The 19,921-nt window shown below is 43.8% G+C and overlaps 1 protein-coding gene and 1 non-coding gene across 7 annotated transcripts in view; one reads left to right on the top strand and one right to left on the bottom strand.

Annotated features, from left to right (window-relative positions):
- Nucleotides 1-19,921, top strand: part of SCN11A (sodium voltage-gated channel alpha subunit 11) — a 130,623-nt gene that overhangs the window by 35,251 nt on the left and 75,451 nt on the right. For 3 of the 6 annotated variants that reach the window (XM_060307599.1, XM_060307594.1, XM_060307595.1), the window contains exon 3: nt 18,123-18,249. The exons of 1 other annotated variant lie outside the window; for it this stretch is intronic. In XM_060307599.1, the coding sequence (XP_060163582.1) occupies nt 18,123-18,249 (127 nt within the window). Of the gene's footprint in view, nt 1-18,122; nt 18,250-19,921 lie in introns of those variants that run through there. 2 more of the 6 variants (XM_070046662.1, XM_060307597.1) reach the window with 2 other exon arrangements.
- Nucleotides 14,818-14,937, bottom strand: LOC115846928 (U5 spliceosomal RNA). Its single transcript, XR_004037113.1, has one exon. It is a non-coding gene; the product is annotated as a U5 spliceosomal RNA (small nuclear RNA).

The following is a 19,921-nucleotide window of genomic DNA, read 5'->3' as shown; positions in this document are numbered from 1 at the left end:
GAGGTACCGTATTAGAGCTAGGGTTCTTGGGTTGCAAGCAACAGAAACCAACTTTTCCCTATTTAAAATAGCATTTACAGTAACAATTAATGGAAAACTTACTGTGTCCCTCTGTGAGGGACCCAGAAACTTTATTAGGAATAAGAGAATAGTTATCATCAAGACCAACGCCATCTTAAAATAGAAGCTCACAAGGGAAAGCTAAACTATACTTTCCCAGTAGAATACTGATAAGAACTTGACCAGAGCCTACTGTCTGCCCACATTGCCTTCCCTGTCTTGATATTCTGGAAATCCTCCAGGAAAATTGAAAACCCTCTTCCTATTTTCCAAGTTAGGATCTCCTTCCCCTTTTGGACTTCATAACCTTTTGCTTCTCTTGTCAGTCGTTCCTGGTTCACTCTCATCATTACCAACCAATCCCTTTCCCTCTTATTTCCCATTTCTCCACCCTGCCAGAGAGCTCAGTAGTACAGCTTGGTGAAATCATAGAACGAGCACTGCCCTGGGGTCATAGTGTCTGGGTTCAAATCTTGGCTTTGATCTTTATTATCTGTATGACCTTGACAAAGATCTTTAACCTCTCTGAGCCTCATCTGTAAAAGGAGTGAACAGTGCTTAACAAGCTAGTGTGATAACTCAGTGTGATTTTAGATAGATGGATAGATAGATAGAGATACACATATATACATCAATATAGATATATAGGTATATACATGTATATATCAATATCTACATATACACACACTTAAATGTCAATATATAAACCAACAGTTGATGACATACAAATCACAATCTACAGTTTTCTTAATTAGCTATTCATTTGCCTATTTACCATATTCTTACTGCAAAATTGCAAGCTCCATTAGGAAATAAAATTGGTCTGTCTTGCTGTTGTACCATCCTCAATGCCTAGAACAGTTTCTGGAACATAGTAGGTATTCATTAAATATTTTTGTAAAAATAAATGTATGAGTTGTTAAAAAATAAAATAAAATAGCAATTATGGAAGACAGAGGTGGGGGTGGGTTCATTTGATTGAAGACAATGTTGAAGAGCCAAGAAGAGGCAGATAACAGGCAGCTGTGAACATACTGGTCTCCAGCTGGACATAGCATCTGCCCGTCTGGAGGGACCTCAGTTGAAGAATGAGTAAACCCAACTTGGAGAATATGGCCTGAGAGAGCTCTTATTGAAAAGGACCTGCTGGTCATAGAGCAAGACCGCTCTGTGATTCCTCCTATGGCCTGGCAGTTGAGGGGGAAAGAGGGAGAGCTTGGAGAAGGATAACTGGTGTAGAAACCTTTCCAAAGTAATTGGACAAAAAAGAATTAAAAATGTGATGAACAGGACTTCATTTTACCCCATTCTCCTGGGAACAAATCAGTGAACCGATCATTATCTTCACCAGAGGCCCATTTAGTAAGAGAACATTTGAAAAAGCACATAGAACTGAAGGACTTGTAATCTGTAAGTTTATCTCTAAGTAATTTCTGTCTCTGACTTCCTGATGGGTAAAACACCAGACAAGCTTAGCTTAAGTCGAAAGTGGTTTTGTTTTTTAAATAGAGATAGATCATTCTTTCAAGAAACCACTGGTGAGTCATGATGGCCAAAGGACTAGAATCAGAAAATTTAGAGTCCTTAGCAACCCAAAGGGGTTCTTACTCTGTTTCTTACAACCTCCCTGTAAGGTAGGTGCTATTATTAACTCATAGGTGAGGAAACTGAGGCACAGAGAGGTTAAGTAATTACCTTGTCTTGCTCCTAGGATGGGCAGGTCCTCATTCGTCCTGATACAGTCCCTGGGGGTTTCAGAATGTCCTTGTTCATTCCTCCATTACTTCCTTTCTCCATTCAAGTGAGACTCAAGCTCCTGGCACAGGGGAAGGCAGGCTGCAGAGGGCCCGGTGTCCACTGAAACTCTGTCATAAGGCACAGAAGTGCCCTTCCTCAGTCCCCAATATTCCTGCTTCTTAAGAGTCCTCAACTGGGGGAGCCCAATGTTCTATACCCTTTGTCTGAGGCCTGAATATTGATGAGTGACCTGACCACTCTGAGCAGGGTGACATGGAGCAAAGAACATCAACTCTCAGGGTAGAGGAGAAATCACTGAGACCATCTAATCCAGGGGCCACAGACCCACAGGCTGCAAGAGCCACTCAGGCACCATGAACAAAATAAGTGGGACAAGAAGAGTGTGAGGGCTACGGCTGATGGCCTCATCTTAGAACAGCCTGACTTCTAATCAACTCTGGCTTATTCTGCTACGTTGGACTGGTGCCCAACATTGTCAGATTTTCTGATTTTTTAAGAGAAGCTAGGCATTTTTTTTTTCTCCTACCTCATGAGGTTATTGTAACAGTTGAAAGAAGTAACTCACCTAAAGTGCTTAGAACACACATGTGGCATTGGAGGAAGCTCTGAGTAAGTGCTGGTTGCTGTCATTATAGCATTTCACAGATGTGGAAACCACGGCCCAGAAGGGGCTTCCCAAGATCACAGCCATGTTACAGGCTAGCCCACGCTCCTGACCCGGTTTCCCCCTCCTGCCCCAACCCTTTCCTGGGCCATCCACTATCTTCACTGCATAGCATGACACATTTTAAGTAACCACATAATGCCTTGCCATGGTATTTCTGCTGATTCCCTACTTTTAAGGAAATCTCCTTCCCTTGATAAATGAAACCTTTCTTTAAGTTTGTTCCAGCAAAACAATCTGCAAGGTTCTTTCATCTGCCTTTAGGTTCACATAGGAGTAGCAGCTTTGAAGCAGCTCCCCGCCCTCTTTTATTAACTCCAAGGGCCTGTATTATACAAACTCAGACTTTTCCCTTTAAGTCAGGGGCTCACCTACTATTTACCCAGGGCCATTAAACCATTAAGAAAAATGGTGTTTCGTGGGCCAGGACAATTTGTGCACTTTGTTGAGAGTGAAGCTAATTTCCTCTTGCTTGGTGAAAAATGTTTACTCTCATTAAAAGTTCCAGGAATTCTGCACCCTGAGCTGATCCAGGTGTGGTCCCAAAAGAGCAGGTAACAGGACTACCATTTCCTCCTGAACACTTGGCTTTTGAGCCCTAACAGCTCCAAACAGGGCTTGGTGTTGGCCTCAGTCTCTACTTTTGACTTATGCTTTTTCCCGTGGTTCTGAGTTAATGCCAACTCACTTTCCCTGTCAGATTAATCCCCCTCACTAGAAAGTCTGAGGTTGAATGGGGCCACTCTCTGTCCCTCCTGGTTTTTGAACTGGAATTCTCCCTGCGGATTGCCATGTTGCCTCCTTCTTTGTATTGGGATGGCCACCATGACACTTGACTTCAAAAATCTGTCAAAGTCAGATGGCCTGCTGCCCTTTCCAGAGGCCACAGATGAAGAGGGCAAAATGAGAAACTAAAGACCGATCTCTAAGGACACAACCACCGGGCTGCATCCAGGAGACACTGGCTCCCCCTGGTTTTCAGTGTTACTACTTTTTCAGTCCTTCTCAGCTGACAGAGCTCTACCTCCTGTTGGAGCCAACTGTAAGCCATTTTGCAGGTCTGTTTTTCTGAATTCCTTCTTGGAAATGTAATTAAGGTGCAAGGGGAGACAGCTGCACTCTTTGCATTTGCCATCAGGTCAGGAAGTGACATTCCTGGATAATAAGAATTTCCATAATAGATGGAAAGTCCAACCCCAGAGAAGGCTTGTGGTTGATGAAATTAAGGTTTTTCCAAATGAGGACGATAAGGAGCCACGTAAAATAAACTGTGACCTTGGAAACTGTGACGTGTACCAACAGATGTAGGCAGAAGGATGGAAGTCTACAGAGAGGATAGACAAGACCAGCGATAAACCAATGTCCAGGTTTGTTCAGCTGCAGCCAAGGGAGTAAGGCACTGTGTCTGGTGTTCTGCTGTATCTCATCCTGGGTTTTAGGCAAACCAGTTCTCCACTGCATCAGAAATTTCAGGCTCTATATAGATTTTGGTTATATAAAAAAAAATGTGTCTGCAATTACCTGATTCCCTTTGGCTTACTTCCACCCCTAGTGAGTAAACTTCTGGTTAATAATTTGGCTTCCCTGAAATTCTTTTTTTAATTTATTTTTTTTTGACTGCCTTGGGTCTTAGTTGTGGCACCGGGATCTTCGTCAAGGCATGTGGGATCTTTTGTTGCGGTGCGCAGGCATCTCTCTAGTTGTGGCAGCAGGTTTTCTCTTCTCTAGTTGTGGTGCATAGGCTCCAGAGTGCGTGGGCTCTGTAGTTGCAGCGCCTGCGCCCTCTAGTTGAGGTGCGCAAGCTCAGTAGTTGTGGCATGTGGGCTTAGTTGCCCCGCGGCATGTGGGATCTTAGTTCCCTGACCAGGGATCAAACCCACATCCCCTGCATTGGAAGGCGGATTCTTTACCACTGGACCACCAGGGAAGTCCCTGGCTTCCCAGAAATCCTGATGTTGGGAAGAGGCTTCCTGGGATGACTTCCATGACTATTTTGTTAAATAGATGAGATATTTCTGACCCATCAAAGCTGAGGACAAGATTCTGTGTCTGATTCGACCCTGCTAGACACAACCACCTACTGGAAACTTGAAAAGCTCCCAAATCTCTCCTGGGTTCAGAGACACCCGAAGCCTCTCACATGTCTCTCGTTGTCCTCCTGCCTTTCCCATGGTGTTCAGTTTGTAGTCTCCATACTGCAGACTTGGAGAGGGAAGTGGCCTGCCTGGGCTCCTGCAGTGAGCGCATGTAGCAGCTGCGACTCCTAACTCCCGTTAATGACTGAGATCACAGTACACAGTTGCCTGCACTGGTTCTGGGTATTTTGCTGCACTGCTCACCCATTAACTTCCCTTCCTGAAAAGATGTTTTAAAAACCACTTTGCTTCTGGAATTGGGCTGTTGGCATGCTGCAGGCCTGGGTTAAATCTCAGTACAGATTTCTCGTTAAGGAAGTAGGCTGAGTGGTGAGGTTAGACCATGCTGAGGAGGATCTTAAATGTTTGCTGGGAAATTCTTGAAGAATTTTGTAGGGAATTGGGAGACTTCAGCTTTTTCAGCTAAGAGGCAACCTGCCCATATATGAATTTTTGACTGTGTAGAGAATTGATTAGAGAAGACCAGGACTGGAAGGGTCTATTATAATGGTACAGATGCCAGAGGATAAGAGTGGGATTAGCAATCGAGATGGAGAAACAAAGTTAGAAGAGATTTTGGAGGAACGCTATGCAGAATTGGCAAAGAAGTGTTTTATGAAGGGTGAAGTTTAAAAGGTTCATGGAAGGTCATTTAAAACTTTATTAGTTATATGTTTATTTTTACGTGTTGAAGTCCCTGCCTGCCATGGTCTCATGTGAATGACATGGCAGAGGTCTGCAGAAAATGGACATGGAAATGGCAGTGTCTGGAGGACTCATAAGGTTCAGAAAGCTCTGCTTCTCAAAACCTGTGAGCAGTATGCCCTGCTATGCCTTCATGGTCCCAGGAAGAAGTTCTGACCCCACTGGAGAAAGCTTGTAGTGTCTCCCATGCCTCATTATCAAACTGGGAACCCAGAAGTTGAGTAAGGAAGAGAAAAGTTACACCCACAAGGAGTTGCCGGACTTTACTACTTTATGTCTCAACAATCTAAGAATCATTCATTCACTCATTCATTCATCCACTCATTCACTCAGCGGATACCATTGAGTGCCTATAATGTATCAGGCACCATACTGGAAATTTAATGGTGAGCAAAACCAGGAGTGGTCATAGCCCTGGTGGAATTTAAAGAATCCAGAGGAAAAGACAGATGTTAATCGATCTCATAAACAAATAGAAAACTGCCCCTGAGATAAGTGCTAAGGAGAGACTTGCGGTGCTCTGAGGCCTGAGAGTGGGAGGATTTGGCACAATCAGGGACGTCTGTGAAGTATTCCCAAGGAAATATCTTACACTGATACTTGAAAGGCTGGAAGGAGTTTAAGTGCGCTAAGAGTGTGGTGGGGAAGAGGGTTCTGGGGTGCAGGGGGGGACAGCATGTGCAAATACCCTGTAGCTTCAGGAGGCATGGAGAGCACTAAGGACAGGAAAGGAAGCTGTTGTGGCCAGGGGAAGAAAGCGACAGGAGGCTGCAGGGGGCAAGGCCAGACCATGCCAGGTCTGTGAGCCATGGTAAGGGGCTTGTCTTTATCATTGCTTATCATGCTTAAAGCCTAATCACATCATGTTGTCTTCGCTATATTGCTTTTTTAGGATTATTTTCTATTTACGGCAAGTATTATTAATTTTTAATGTGTCATAGTGACTTATAGATTATTTTATAAAAATATATTTAAGATTAAAAATTGACTTGATTTAAATAAAAATAGTAATAGTCATACAGGTGGTAAGCAGAACTGTCAAGAATTGCAAACATGATGTGGAGTCGACTCTCATGGAAGGAGTGTTGGTGCTGATCACAAGTCTAGTTACCATCCATCACCATGCAATTGACCCCTTTCACTTATTATACCCCTTCCTCTCAGGTAACCACTAAGCTGTTCTCTATATCTATGAGTTTGGTTTTGTTTTATTTTGTTTGTTTATTTTGTTTTGTTTTTGTTTTGTTTTAGATTCCACATGTGAATGAAATCATACGGTATTTGTCTTTCTCCATCTGACTTATTTCACTTAGCATCATACCTTCAAGGTCCATTCATGTTGTCGCAAATGGCAGGATCTCATTCTTTTTTTATGGCTGAGAAATATTCCATTGTGTGTGTGTGTGTATATATATATATATAAAGAATGGAGATTGTTGGACACTATGCAAAGTGAAATAAGCCAGTCACAAAAAGACAAATACTTTATGCTTCCATTTATATGAGATACCTATGAGTAGTGAATTCAGAGAGAAAAAGTGGAATGGTGGTTGCCAGGGGCCGGGGGAAGGGAAGAATAGCCAGTTAATGGGTGCAGAATTTCAGTTTTGCACAATGAAAAGAGTTCTGGAGATTGGTCTCACAACAATGTGAACACTTAACAGTATTGAACTGTATGCTTAGAAGATGGTACATTTTTATTTACAATAACCAAGATACGGAAATAACCTAAGTGCCCATTTAATTGGACTTACAATAGGCTTTCTTAATCTATCCTCCATGTCTCTTAACCCCGCTTACTTGTTTTGCATCATTTTGTGTTCTTTTGCTGCACTTTGGTTTAATTTCTTTATATTTATCTTCCAGTTTTAAAATTTTCTCTGCCTGTGTGTCTACTCTGCTGTATAACTTGCATACTACATTTCTACTTGCAGTTGCTAAATATTTTAATTTGTGGACATTCTGTTTGTTTCATTTTAAAATTTGCCAAGATCATTCTTTATAGTTTCTTGTTTCCTCACATTTTTTCTGTTAGTTCTTAAATTTTCTGTCTGATAATTCTAGTACCTAAAATCTTTGTGTTGTCCATTGCTTTGACTGGCTCTCACTGATGGTGACTTATTTCTATGTTTTGTGAGTTGGATTGTGAACTGCTAATTTTTATTAAAACCTTACTTGTGGGAATTGCTTGAAGCCTGAATCAGAGTGGAATTTCTCCAGAAAGGATTTGTATTTGTTTCTGCTAGCCTCCTTCTAGAGGCAGTTTTATTTCTTGTTCACCTTACTTTGTGGGTGTAGCCCTTAGATGCTCCAGTTTTACACAGTGGACTCCTCTTACATATTCCACTTTAGGGGCCCCCAGACTTTCTCTCCTGCTCCATACTCTGTGTAGCCATCTAAACAGCAGCATAAGGGCTTGAGGGCGTGGCAGAGGTCCTTTAGGTAAAAGATAGTTCTAACACTCTCTTTCATCCAAGGGTTTCTGTTTTCTCTTTTATCTCTAGAGTCCTCAGAGCTTTTTAAATATTTTAATTTTTCATCTTTTAATATTTTATCCAGTATTTTAATTGTTTCAATTGCAAAATTATTTAGGGTATTTAGCTCTCCATGTCAGTCCAGGGTCCTCTTTAAGCTTCACATTTTCTTTATATAAAAACCATTATCTCATATTCCTTTCTTTGTTACTGTTTTGATTTTGCGATATGTGTATATATGTGTGTGTGTGTGTATAAATATAAATATATATATATATATATATATATATATATATATTTCAGTTCTGACTCCTGACTTCAAGTAGAACCTATGAGCCTCTAATTAACAGACTTGTGAAAAAGTTTTTTTCTCTTGAGATTACATTTATTTATACAAAAGTTTCATGGAGAGGAGTATAGCAATTAATTTTTTCTTGTGATAAAACTGAAGGTTGAGAATAGTGTTTAAAAATAAAATTAAATATAAATTTAAATTAGGAAAAGGAACATGGTCTTCAAACTTATACCTGTGCTATAACTCTGTTTTTCTATGTCTGTAATCATAAGAATATCTTTTGCTAATGTTTGTTAAATTGTCCTGTAGGCATGTGGATTTCCACATTTGAATGTTGTCTGCCATTATCCTGTAACTATAACTCTCTAGGCCTTGCTGATAATTGTCATATAAGCACTACTTGTGAAATCCTGGTCTATAACAGTTCTATATGTTTCTAAATTTCTCTTTTTGATGATGGTGTTATCAGGCTCACTTTGTCTGCCTCTTCTCCCTTTCACCGTGGAATTATTAATTTATTCCCAGACTCTAACACATTCTTTGTCTTAAGTGTTAGAAAGATTTTTTTTTCTATGCAGCCCACAATGAGTTCAATATGCTTGTATTTGCACTCCCAACTGAGTGAAGGTAGAAGCTGTGTCTTACTCATTTCTGTGTCTAGGTGGTTTATAGTTTAGGAGGAACTCAGGATATAATGAATAGAATAGAAACATAAGAAGAAAAAAAAGCATCAGAATCCAAGTTTTTGAATAGCAGTTAATCTGCTATTGAGGCCACCTGGCTTTCTTCAGCTTGCGAGACGTCTGAGTGGGGTCCAGCAGGGGCAGGGTTGGTGTTCAGAACCTGCCACTCAGCCCAGCCCTCTGATTCTGTCTCTCTTAGGCCACCTGGCTGCCAACAGCTCCAGCTAAAGGAGCACCAGAGTGCGGGTAATGGGACCCAGCCACCACGGGAGGCTAGAGTGGGAGGTTGGCCCAGTACTTGTCATCTCTGCATGACGGCTCTGTGGTCCTGGAGAAGCTACAAGCCTGAGACTGCTCCCACCTCCCCTCCCCATTCAGGGAGGCCCAGCATTTTGTTCCCTCCAATTAACTGTGCATAACAACAAGGAGTGAAACCAAGTGATTTAAGTAATAATTTATCATATTCAGTTCACCATTAACAGCCGTCTAGTGTTTCCTTTGCCCTTTTAAATGAGTCTTTGTTCTGATGCTCAGCTCTTTTGTGTATTCCATAAGCTTTTAATGCATGCCTTCCCTCCCTCCCTCCCTCCCTCCCTCCCTCCCTCCCTCCTCCTGCCTTCCTTGAGCTTTGAAGCACTAGTGTATTTCTAGAAGCAGCTGAGCCACCTCTCATCTAGCATCCTTGTCCCATTTAATAGGGAACTTGAGTGTTAGTTTATGAGCATGAACTCTCGGCTCCATGCTGAGAAATGCAAGGGAAAAGGATACAGTCTTTACTCTGGACCAGCTTTCAACCTAACTGGGGGGATGAGGCTCATCCAACATGAAGCCGTCAGAGGAGGAAGGAGAGGACCGTATTTGTCAGTATCAGCAAAGTTCGGCCTTGCTGTGAGGAAAGCTCCCTGGAGGAAAGGACTGAAACCAGTTCTGAATGTTGGTGTGGATCTGGGGAGGAAGTAGAGGAGAGGGCAGCTCACGCAAGGGCCTAGTGGGAGCACAAGTGTGGATTTGGGCAAATCTGGCATGAGGGCAGGTGAGGTAAAGTCAGGGAAGTGAACCTTAACCAGGGTAGCACTGATTAAGGGAGCCTTTTGTCTGCCTGCTTGCTAGTTTGTCTCACCTATGGGATCAGCTGGCCTATGAGCCTCCTTTTCTTAACCCCATGGTTTCTGGGGTGTGGAGAGCCCAAACTTACAGAGGAAGTCAGGCAGTTTTAGGTTTTCTTAGTTTATTTACTTTCACAGCTGTATTCTGGTGGGCTCTGTGTGTGTGTGTGTGTGTGTGTGTGTGTGTGTGATCAGATATGTGTGAATGTACACCTTGGCTCTCAGGGACTCTCATCAGACAGTTATGTTTCTGGATTTGGCACTGGGGTGGTAATAACTGAACTGGGGCAGCAGGGGCCATAGCTTTGAGTCACTGAGGTTGTGAGACCCTGGGCCCCTGAAGAGGCCCTGATAGCAGATCTGTCCCTACCTCAGGCCTGTTGGGCTCCCTGATGGTGGAGGACGGGCCTAAGCATGGGGAGACAGGGAAGCCTGGACCTTTGAAGGAGCGCCTACACAGGTCCGTCCTCTTGAGCAAGGTCCCGGGGCTCTGGGGTCACATTGAGGGTCCCATAGTCAGGGTGTGCCAACAGCCCAGTGCACTGTTCCCTTCTCAGAAGGAGACACCATGCTGGGGGAGGGGGTCTCACTGGCCTTCCAAGGAGCCAAGGTGCTAACAGACTGGACTGCCCAGGGCACAGATCATCCTGGAGAGTGAGCTGAGGAGGGAGACGATGTGGAGGGACCCCATAGTCTGACTCTCCAGCCATCTAGGAGCCTGTATTCATATGCTCACTTCAGGGTGTCTCTTGGCTAAAATGTCTTAAAAATGAGGTCTCGGGGGGGGAAAAAACATTAACTAAGATTTCTTTTCAATTTCTGAAATTAAATATAAGTTGAGAGCAAGCAAAATAAGACAACATTACCTTTAATTCCAAACTATGGCAATCCAATGATGTGGAGACCTACTTCTTTACTCAGATGTCTTTTGGGAAGAGCATATTATTTATTTGAAAGAAATACTCAGAGAAATTGCTTGAGGTGGAGGGTAAGACCCCAGGGGCATGCACGTAAAAAAATACATGGGGCATCTTTGAAACTGTTATACTCAAGGCATCAAAAGAAATTTGCCTCATTCCTGAGAGGAAAGTTGGTAGGAAATTTAGGTGAATAGAAAGAACTGAGGGTCCAGTGGAGTTGGGGAAAGCCAAGAGAGATCCTCCAGGGCCAGAAGTGAGGGGCAACAGGATTGGATACAGGTGACAGCAGAGGGACAGGCAACTAACATCTGTGCGACAATAAAAGGACACATTCTTTTAATGGCAACAGATGGCCACAGGGTCAAGCATGCCTGGGGGTTTTGGTTGGGCCACCTTATACAGAAGTAGCCGGGGAGGTTCTGTGCTCAGGATTTTAGAGAGAGAACCGAGTCTCATCCAGTTTAGGTTTTGACATGAAACAATTAACCCGAGGCCACATGGTGAACTGAGGAGGAAGGTCTTCCGATTTCTCCTGTGACACTCAGTTATTCTCTTTCTGAACTTAAACCTCAGTTAGCAGATATTGTCTCTGTTCTATGTACACTCATTTCCAGATGCCTTTAAATTTGCTCTAGAAATACCAACATCCTCTTTCTCCCTAGTCAGGAAAGAGCAGAAAAAGAAAGCTGAAATGTCATCTCGAACACTGACTGCAGCCCCTGGACCACTTCAGCCTCCAGGGGATGGTGGGAAGGGGGCGGGGGGCAGGGGGGAAGGATGGGAAGCGGGGGAGGTCAGGAAGGCAGCTTCACAGTCAGGTCAGATGTGTTTCTTCCTGTTGCTGCAGCTCAACTCCCTTCCTTTGCGTTCCCCAAGGACTGACTGTGCAGATATCTGATGTCACGCAGGCCACTGAGTTTTTGCTGAAAGCCTAGACCTGTTCTTCCCTTTTACAAGCTTGGTGGTGCTGCCCCTTTAAGACTTTTCCTTGGCTTTACCTCTTCCCTTCGTCCCTAACAAGCCCAAGACCAAACCGAGAAGAACGAAGCCAGGGTAAATTGAGAAAAAATATTTGAAACCTATTAAGTGTGGCTACAAGTTTATTGCAATTCTTAAGTTAATTATATCCTTTTTGACTTCCAGCCAGTCCCTCACTGGGCTTCCATATAGACTTGGCCACCTATCCCAGCCTCAGGCTGGCGGCATGCCTATCTGTCTGCCTCATTCCTTCCCTCCCTCCTTCCCACCACCTCTTCCCCCCTCCCTCCTGCACAATTAAGTAGCAATCCTCTGTAGCTACCTCCTGGAGCTTAAATGTGGTCAGGGCTGTAGTGTGTATAAAGAACTTGAAGTGTGTGTGTATTTGTATCCCTGTGAGGGGCAGGGACATGGTAGATAGTGGAAGATCACGTATATAAACGTTTTCTCTTACCTCAGCCACAAACATTTATTTTAACTTGTACCTTACAAAGTGTTATCCCCTGGTCATTTAAATCTCATGAATCCTTTGTACAAGTAGGTGTTATCACTGTACATCCAGGTGTTTATGGATGAAGAAACTGAGGCTCAGAGAAATTTTACAAAGGGATTGATCGCACAGCTATTAGGTGGCAGAACAAGATGGGATTCAAGACCAGGTGTTCAGTTCTAAGTTGTGTGTGTGTGTGTGTGTGTATGTGTTTCCTCTCTACACTACACTGGTTCTCAAATAACAATAGAGTTGTACCTTTGTATAACATTTAAGAGTACAAAAGGAAGTTCATTCATATTGCCTTATTTAATCATTAAAACATTATGATGTTGGTGCTGTCCCCATTTGGGGGTTCTTTAGGAGTTCTCCTCCCGGATCTATCCCCAGGTTGGCATTGGGAGCTCCCTGACCTCTAGCTTCCTGATCCTCTGTTTATTGGTTTAGAGTCAGGCCCCCGAGCCAGGTGAGGTCACTCAGCCCCTTACCCGGGAATTTTGAGAATGAAAAAGGTCAGCATGTAAACACAGTGGTTGAGAGTGCCCATTTTCTGTCAGGTCAGCTAGGACCAGAGAAAGCCAGTGTAGAGTAAGACAGGAGAGCAAAGAGGCTGGGGAACAGCAACAGAACCAAGAGATGAGGAGAGGCAGAACTTCCTGAACGTCCTGCAGGTCTTCAATCTTTGGTTCTATTCCATGAGAGTCAGCAGCTTCTCTTCCCTTGGATTCTGTATGACACTCCTGTTCCCTGCCAATAAAATATTTTTTGCTTATACTGTATACTAGGGTTAGAATTTTCTTACTTGCAACTAAAAGGATCCTGAAAAATACATATCAGAAAATGGAAGCAGTGAACTAAGCGCTAAATATAGGTACAAGAAGTGAACGATAGGAGTTAGAGGATGGAGCAGTTTTTGCTGTTGTGTTGCAGGAGATCTCATGAGCTGAGCTTTGAAGCCTTGCTCACAACCTACATGTATGTAACCATTTGGCAAACCCTGTGGAGGGGAAAGAAGAATACACAGGAACCATCTTTTAGGAAGTTTCCGAGCATAGCAGATGCTTTCGGTACTCCTGACACATTCCGTCAGACTACCTCTGATTTCAGCTAAAGCTGTGCTGGACAGCTCTTGTGTACTAAGCATCCCACCTCAAGGGTCTGTCTTGCTTCTCTTGGCTTTTCTGTCTCAGTGCTTTCTCCAAAGCCACGGGAGCTCTCTCAGCCCATGAGCAAGCATAGCCCAGAGATTTGGAGGATGGAGAGAAGTTACTCCCAACTGAGATTGGAGGATCTGCTTCCAAGATGGCTTACTCTCATGGCTGATAAGTTGGTGCCAGCTCTTGGCAAGAGGCCTCCGTTCCTCCCCATGCAGAATCTCCCCAGGGCTGGTTGAGTGTCCTCACAGCATGGTGGCTAGCTCTCTCCAGAGGGGCAATCCAGGGAGAAGGCACATTGCCTTTTGTGACCAAGCCTCCCAAATTACACACTGTCACTTCTGCAATATCATGTTGGTTATACCTGTTCAGTTTGGGATAGGACCACACAAGAACATGAATACTGTATCAGAGGTAAGGGTCACTGGGGCTATATTAGAGGCTGATTACCATAATGCCCCTGTGGACAACCCTCAGCCAATAGGGGATGTAAGCTAGAGGACAAATGCCCAGCCTCCTAATTCTGAAGTAAATTCTGCATAGCTCCTCAGAAGCTCCCCAGAGAGGCTGAGCCCCAGTCTGCCATATCTGTAGTCATCTGAAGTGCACACCCTTTGTTGGCTTCTCCTCCTTCTTAGCTTTCTATTCCTCTCTCCCTCACTCCTGTTTCCTGTGATTCACCTCCCAAACAAACTCTTTCACTGAAGTACTTGTCTAATGCTTTTGGAGGAACCTAAACCAAAACACAAAGGTAGTATGTAAAATAATTTTGTTTGTTTTAATATTTATTTATTTGGTTGCACCAGGTCTCAGTTGTGGCACGTGGGCTCCTTAGTTGCAGCAGGAGGGCTCCTTACTTGTGGCATGTGAACTCCCAGTTGCGGCATGCATGTGGGATCTAGTTCCCTGACCAGGGATTGAACCCAGGCCTCCTGCATTGGGAGCACCGAGCCTTACCAACTGGGCCAGCAGGAAAGTCCCTCGCTAGGTCTATTTTTTTTTTATTTTTATTTTTTTTAAAGTTCTCTTTATTATCAATTAGAAGGTCTTTAGTATTCCCTGGCATGGTTTTTTTAAAAAATTAATTAATTAATTATTTTTTGCTGTGTTGGGTCTTCGTTTCTGTGGGAGGGTTTTCTCTAATTGTGGCAAGCAGGGGCCACTCTTCATCGCGATGCGCGGGCCTCTCACTATCGCGGCCTCTTTTGTTGCAGAGCACAGGCTCCAGACACGCAAGCTCAGTAGTTGTGGTTCACGGGTCCAGTTGCTCCGCGGCATGTGGGATCTTCCCAGACCAGGGCTCGAACCCGTGTCCCCTGCATCGGCAGGCGGACTCTCAACCACTGCGCCACCAGGGAAGCCCTAGGTCTATTTTTATACACAGGAATATTAGGCTTGCTTTTTCCCACAAGCCCTCAAAAAATGGAAGCAACAGTCATACTTGTCCCTCTCCACATGAATCTTTAGTAAAAGGCAAAAGATTCATTTGATTATGAATTATGAAAGTACGAGTATAGATTAAAATAGTTTTGAAATGGTGTGGAGCTGATCACGAAGGTATGTGATATACTGCGCTGTTGGAATATTGATGGTTAACCATGTAGAGGAAGCTCACAGAGGGATAGCATGGTCATGAAAGCTTTGTGGAAGCATCAGGAATTGAGAAGTGGAGGGATTGGGGGAAGGGGCAAGAAGAAAGGCAAGAGGAAGGCAGCTTTAGCAATACCTGTACCTCTGTATGTACCTATACCTCTGTACTGAGCGAGGCAGGGAACAGAGAAGAGGGATGTGGCTGGGAGAGGAGTGGTCAGTGCGTGGGACAGTCTACCAGGAAGGGGCTGGGGCAGACTGTCCGTTGGGAAGGCCATTGTGACAGTCCAGTGAGAGGTTATAAGGGCTTGTACATCTTGAAATGAAGGATGGAAGTGAAGAGCAAGATCTTACAGAGCAGGACACGCCAGGGCTTCCTTCCCAGAACCAGACAGACAGGATTGAGGAGCCTGCATTGGGTTTCAGAAAGGACTGTGAGGTTAGCAGTTCTTTTATTCATTCATAAATAATTATTAAACACTTATTAAATATGTACTCTTTTAAGCATAGGGCCATAGCAGTGAACAAGATCATGAAACTGTGTCCTCAACAAGCATGTTTTCTGTAAGGAACTATCTAGGAACCTCCCTTAGGATCCTAAAGGCAAGTGCATGCTAGGAAATGGATTCTGGACTTCCTCAGAGCTGTGTCCTCAGCATCAGTCACAGCTAGTTCTCCTTGGTTTGCTCATTCCAAGTTTCCCCACAAAATGTCCTGTTCCCTTTGGCTGCTCTCACCTTCTGCTGTGGTGTACATCACACCTTCAGCATCACTCATTAACATCTGTTCATTTGCATGGATGTCTGATTGTCAGTGTGATTACAGCCATGGTGCATATTAGGGAAACAGGACTTGGTGGTTATTCATAAAATAATCAGAAGGCTAAGACAGTGCTAGTGCCATGCCTGTGACTCAATACAAGTTCAAGTTCATACTCATCAGTATCCAAGTGGTATGCAAGGCCATGCAAATCATCCTTTCATCTTAGCCTCCTCCTCTTCTATCCCCATGGAACCACTTGAGATTCTCTACACATGTCCTATCCTTCCAGGCCTGTGTGTCCTGGCTCATGCTTTTCCTGGAAAGCCCTACTTTCTCACATAGAGTTCTTACTCATTTTCTGAGCCTCAGCTCAAATCCCATCTCTTCTTGGAATGAGTTGCTCTCTGCTCTATGCTGCGAAGGCCTCTGTTTGCATCTTGCTTGCAGCCCCTTGATGCTCCCTTTCTTGTTTTATAGTTCTTTGGACAGATTTCTTTCTCATAAAGAGACTGCAGGCTGCTCAAGGGCCCAGGTCTTATTTTGGTATTTCCAGGTGCTCTGCAATAGTGGAGATTCAGTGTCATCTTTGCTAAATCAACAGATGGAAGGCATGGCTGCTACTAAAGCTGATGCACCACCTTGACCACTGATGCTGAAACTGATCAGCTTATCAGATGGTGGGACTGAGACTGGCAAGGTCTTGCTGCCTGCTAGCACTTGAGGGAGGTGACGATGCTATATGGCTCAAGGGATGCAAATGTGGGTGCTCTGGCATTGGCATCTTACATTATGAAGTCCCAGCACAGGTGCTCTGCTCCATTTTTCAGACGCGTGTTTGCCTTCCCTAAGTTCTCCACAAGAGACGTGAATCTAGGGAAAAGTCCTGAATGCAAGCCCCATAGTGCTCAGGCGGCCTGTGTTTCTCTTACTCTTAGTCACTTAAGTCCTTACATTTGGAATCATTTTCACTTCCTTGAAGATGGAGCTAGAAAGATTCTTTGAAACTTCAGATTGGGAAGTCTGAATCTGACTTAATAGCTTAGGAAAATAATATTTGCAAAGAGTTTATATTAAAAAAGGCCAAGGCCTCTTAAGATAATGGATTTAGAGGCCTCCTTTACCTCTTCAAATGCACACGTTTTTATCCACGTAAAAAATGCTTATTAACTCTAAGCACTTCTTTTATTCTTTGATCTTCTTTTATTCTGAGAGTCACCCTAAAATCAAATAAGGGTTTAGAATTTCTGATCACTGCCTTAAAAAGTCGGGTCATATACACTGTGCCAGGCCTGGTACTAATCCCATCCCATGTCTGTGATTTCATCCTCTCCATGGGGTCTAGGTGTTGAGTCAGTAGAGGTAGAAAAGCAACCAGGCCTTTTCTCTCTTAAATTAAGATACTTATATCTAGTGTTTGCAAAGTGTTTTCACAGCTATTATCACATTTGCTTCCTAAGACTAAGGAGATTTGGAAGATTATCCCATTTTATAGGGAGAAAATAAGGGCTCAGAGAAATGGAGTGATCCATCCAATATCACACAGCTTAGAGTGGTAGAGCCCAGTTCTTTTGACCAGGATTCAATGCCCCTTCTGGCAGGACCCAAATCTGCCTGTGATTCCAATCCAGCACTCCTTTCAACACCTACTTCCTACTTCCTACTTCATGCTTCCTTATAAACACACATCTTGTATCCTTTACCTCAGTTGGCTGTCAGCCAGCCTCTGTAAGGTGGCAATGGCTGAAAATAGCTTATGGTATGACATTGCCCAGCAAGATTGCATTTTTCCCCAAGAATTAACAAAACAGAAGCCTACATGGGAGAGTTTGGGTTTGGTGACAGGTCCATTGTGGGGTTGCTTTGGTAGCCAAGGGGTCTTCTTGGTGTCCCTTATGACAAACATATAGGCAAGCATGTATTTTCATAGGTCTGAACCCCAGTGTTGATGGCACAAGAGAAGAGAAAGAAGGAGGAGCTGAATGGATGTCTTGTGAACAGTTTCACGTTGTGGAACTTGGTAGGTCCTGGAGGATGAGACCTTAGAGCCCCCAAGTTAGTTGGCCTGCAGGCTAAGCTGAATGCAGAAACAGCATGGCTTTTCAGATAGACTTTTCCGTATTTTCTCACCCACTTGGATGAGGCCAAAGAAAAAAACAACCTGTTTCTTTATTAATGATGCTTTCTGCAGAGTTAGATTAAGCACTGATTAAAGGCAGATGCTTCCAAAGTATAAATGTAAGTACCATCTCAGTCACTCTCCGGTTACAGGGTTTCCTACACGATTCTTTAAAATCACTTTGGCTCTCTTCCCATTTCCCTTCCTCTATGCTCTCCACCCAACTTTGGAGCTGCCCCTCCCAGAAAGGCTTCAATTGCCAGGAGCAGGAGCTTGGACTCTGCGAGAGACTTGCTCTGTGGAGAGCTTCAAGAGGTACCACAGGGGCTGCTGCCTGGAGCCACCTTACCAGGAGGCAGGTAAGTCCTCTGGGCTGGGGGCAGCCCTGTTCTTCTGTCCTTTCAGGGCTGGACCTGCCACTATGGAACTTGCTCTGTTTTTTTCATCAAGACAGAGTACAGGCCTTTTGTAACCTTTTCCTGCTCAAATCAGAGGCAGAGACCAGGTATAGGATACATGGCTCAGGTGATGGGGTCCATCAGGTGGTTCTCCTCCTTTCAAATGCTCTGAGAGGGCATGAGGGCATGGGGACAGGAGATGGCTGGCTGGCTGGCCTGGTAGGTGCTTGCAACCCTGGACTTTGTGTCAGAAATTGGACTTTTCTAAAAATGATGTGCTCAAGTCTTGTGTCCATCTGAGGCTATGGTGCAAATCCTCCAAATATTTTCTGAATTCCCTGTGGCCAATGAACTTAATCAGAAATTGATGTACATGAAGGGTTTTGTTTTTGTTTTGTTTTTGTTTTTTGCTGAAGAGCTAGCAGCTTAATCTTGGGATTGGCTTTGGACTGAGATCAAACTGTGTTAAAGTCTGTTCAAGTTCGCTTTCTTTCTGATTTTCTTATGGGATTTATGAAGGAGGAAGAATATATATTCTTGTAATCCACATTAACGTACATAGCTTATGAATCACCAAAGTTAGGAACTTGTTATGCAGACTACCACCCAAAATGGGTGAAGGGGCATCCTGTAGGATATATCCACCATTGGGTTGTCTGGCTTGGATGAGTGGCAGGGTGTCATGGTGGGACCAGTGGAATGCCTGTGGGAGTGGCATGAATGGAGCGGTGGTGGTGAGGCTGATGTCCAGGGAAGAATGTCACTCACAGTGAGGGTGCCGTCGACCCAGTGCAGCCCAGCTGGAAGCTGTGTGGCTTTCTCCTCCTGACTCCCTTCTCTCAGGAAGGGGTGTCTTAGTTTGAGTATGAAGAACTAGGCAGGTAGGTGGAATTGCATGGTAGTGACTGTTTGGGACTGAGATTCTCCAGCACTTACGGGATCATAGGCAAGTGTCTCCATTTCTCTAAGCCCTAATGTTTTCTTCTGTAAAATGTGGATGATATAATAATATCTACGCTGTAGCTCTCTTGGGAAATTATGAGAGATAATCCATTTGAAGTGTTTGACAGTGCTTAGCCTATGGCTCAGAACTCTTATTAACCTCAGTATGGGCCTTTGGCATTTTAGGTTGTATGGACCAGATCCATGCCAAAAGGTTCTGGTTGTGCAGCTGCAATCCTTTTGTGACTTCCCCTTACTGCTTAGGGTAAAGTTTAAGGGTCAGGTTGTCCAGTTTGGCTCCTTACCTGGAGAGAAAGTTAGAGAGAAACACTAGTCAAAGGAAGATGTAAGGTTAAAATCTCTGCCTCTTAGGAGAAGAATTCACCAGACGAATATTTCCTTTCAGAAATCCCCCAAGGATAATATTTATCTCATGAGGTTGCTCTGAGGATTAAATGAGATAATAATTTTGCCTGGAACAAGGTAGACATCCTTAAATGATATCTATCATTGTGAAAATGTTTGTGATATGTTAATTGAAAAGTTCATAGGGTAAAATTGCATACCCATCATAATGACAGCTATGTAAATATATCCACAGAAAGACTGTGGAAAAGAAATACACCAAAATGTTAAAATTTGCATGTGTTAGGTGGCTTTGGTGAGTGATCATTTCCTTGTCTTGTTTTCT

This window comes from Globicephala melas, chromosome 11 (genome assembly GCF_963455315.2).
Source record: "Globicephala melas chromosome 11, mGloMel1.2, whole genome shotgun sequence".
NCBI lineage: Eukaryota > Metazoa > Chordata > Mammalia > Artiodactyla > Delphinidae > Globicephala > Globicephala melas.
The sequence above is the reverse complement of the archived record's forward strand: the minus strand, read 5'-3'. Positions and strand labels throughout refer to the sequence as shown.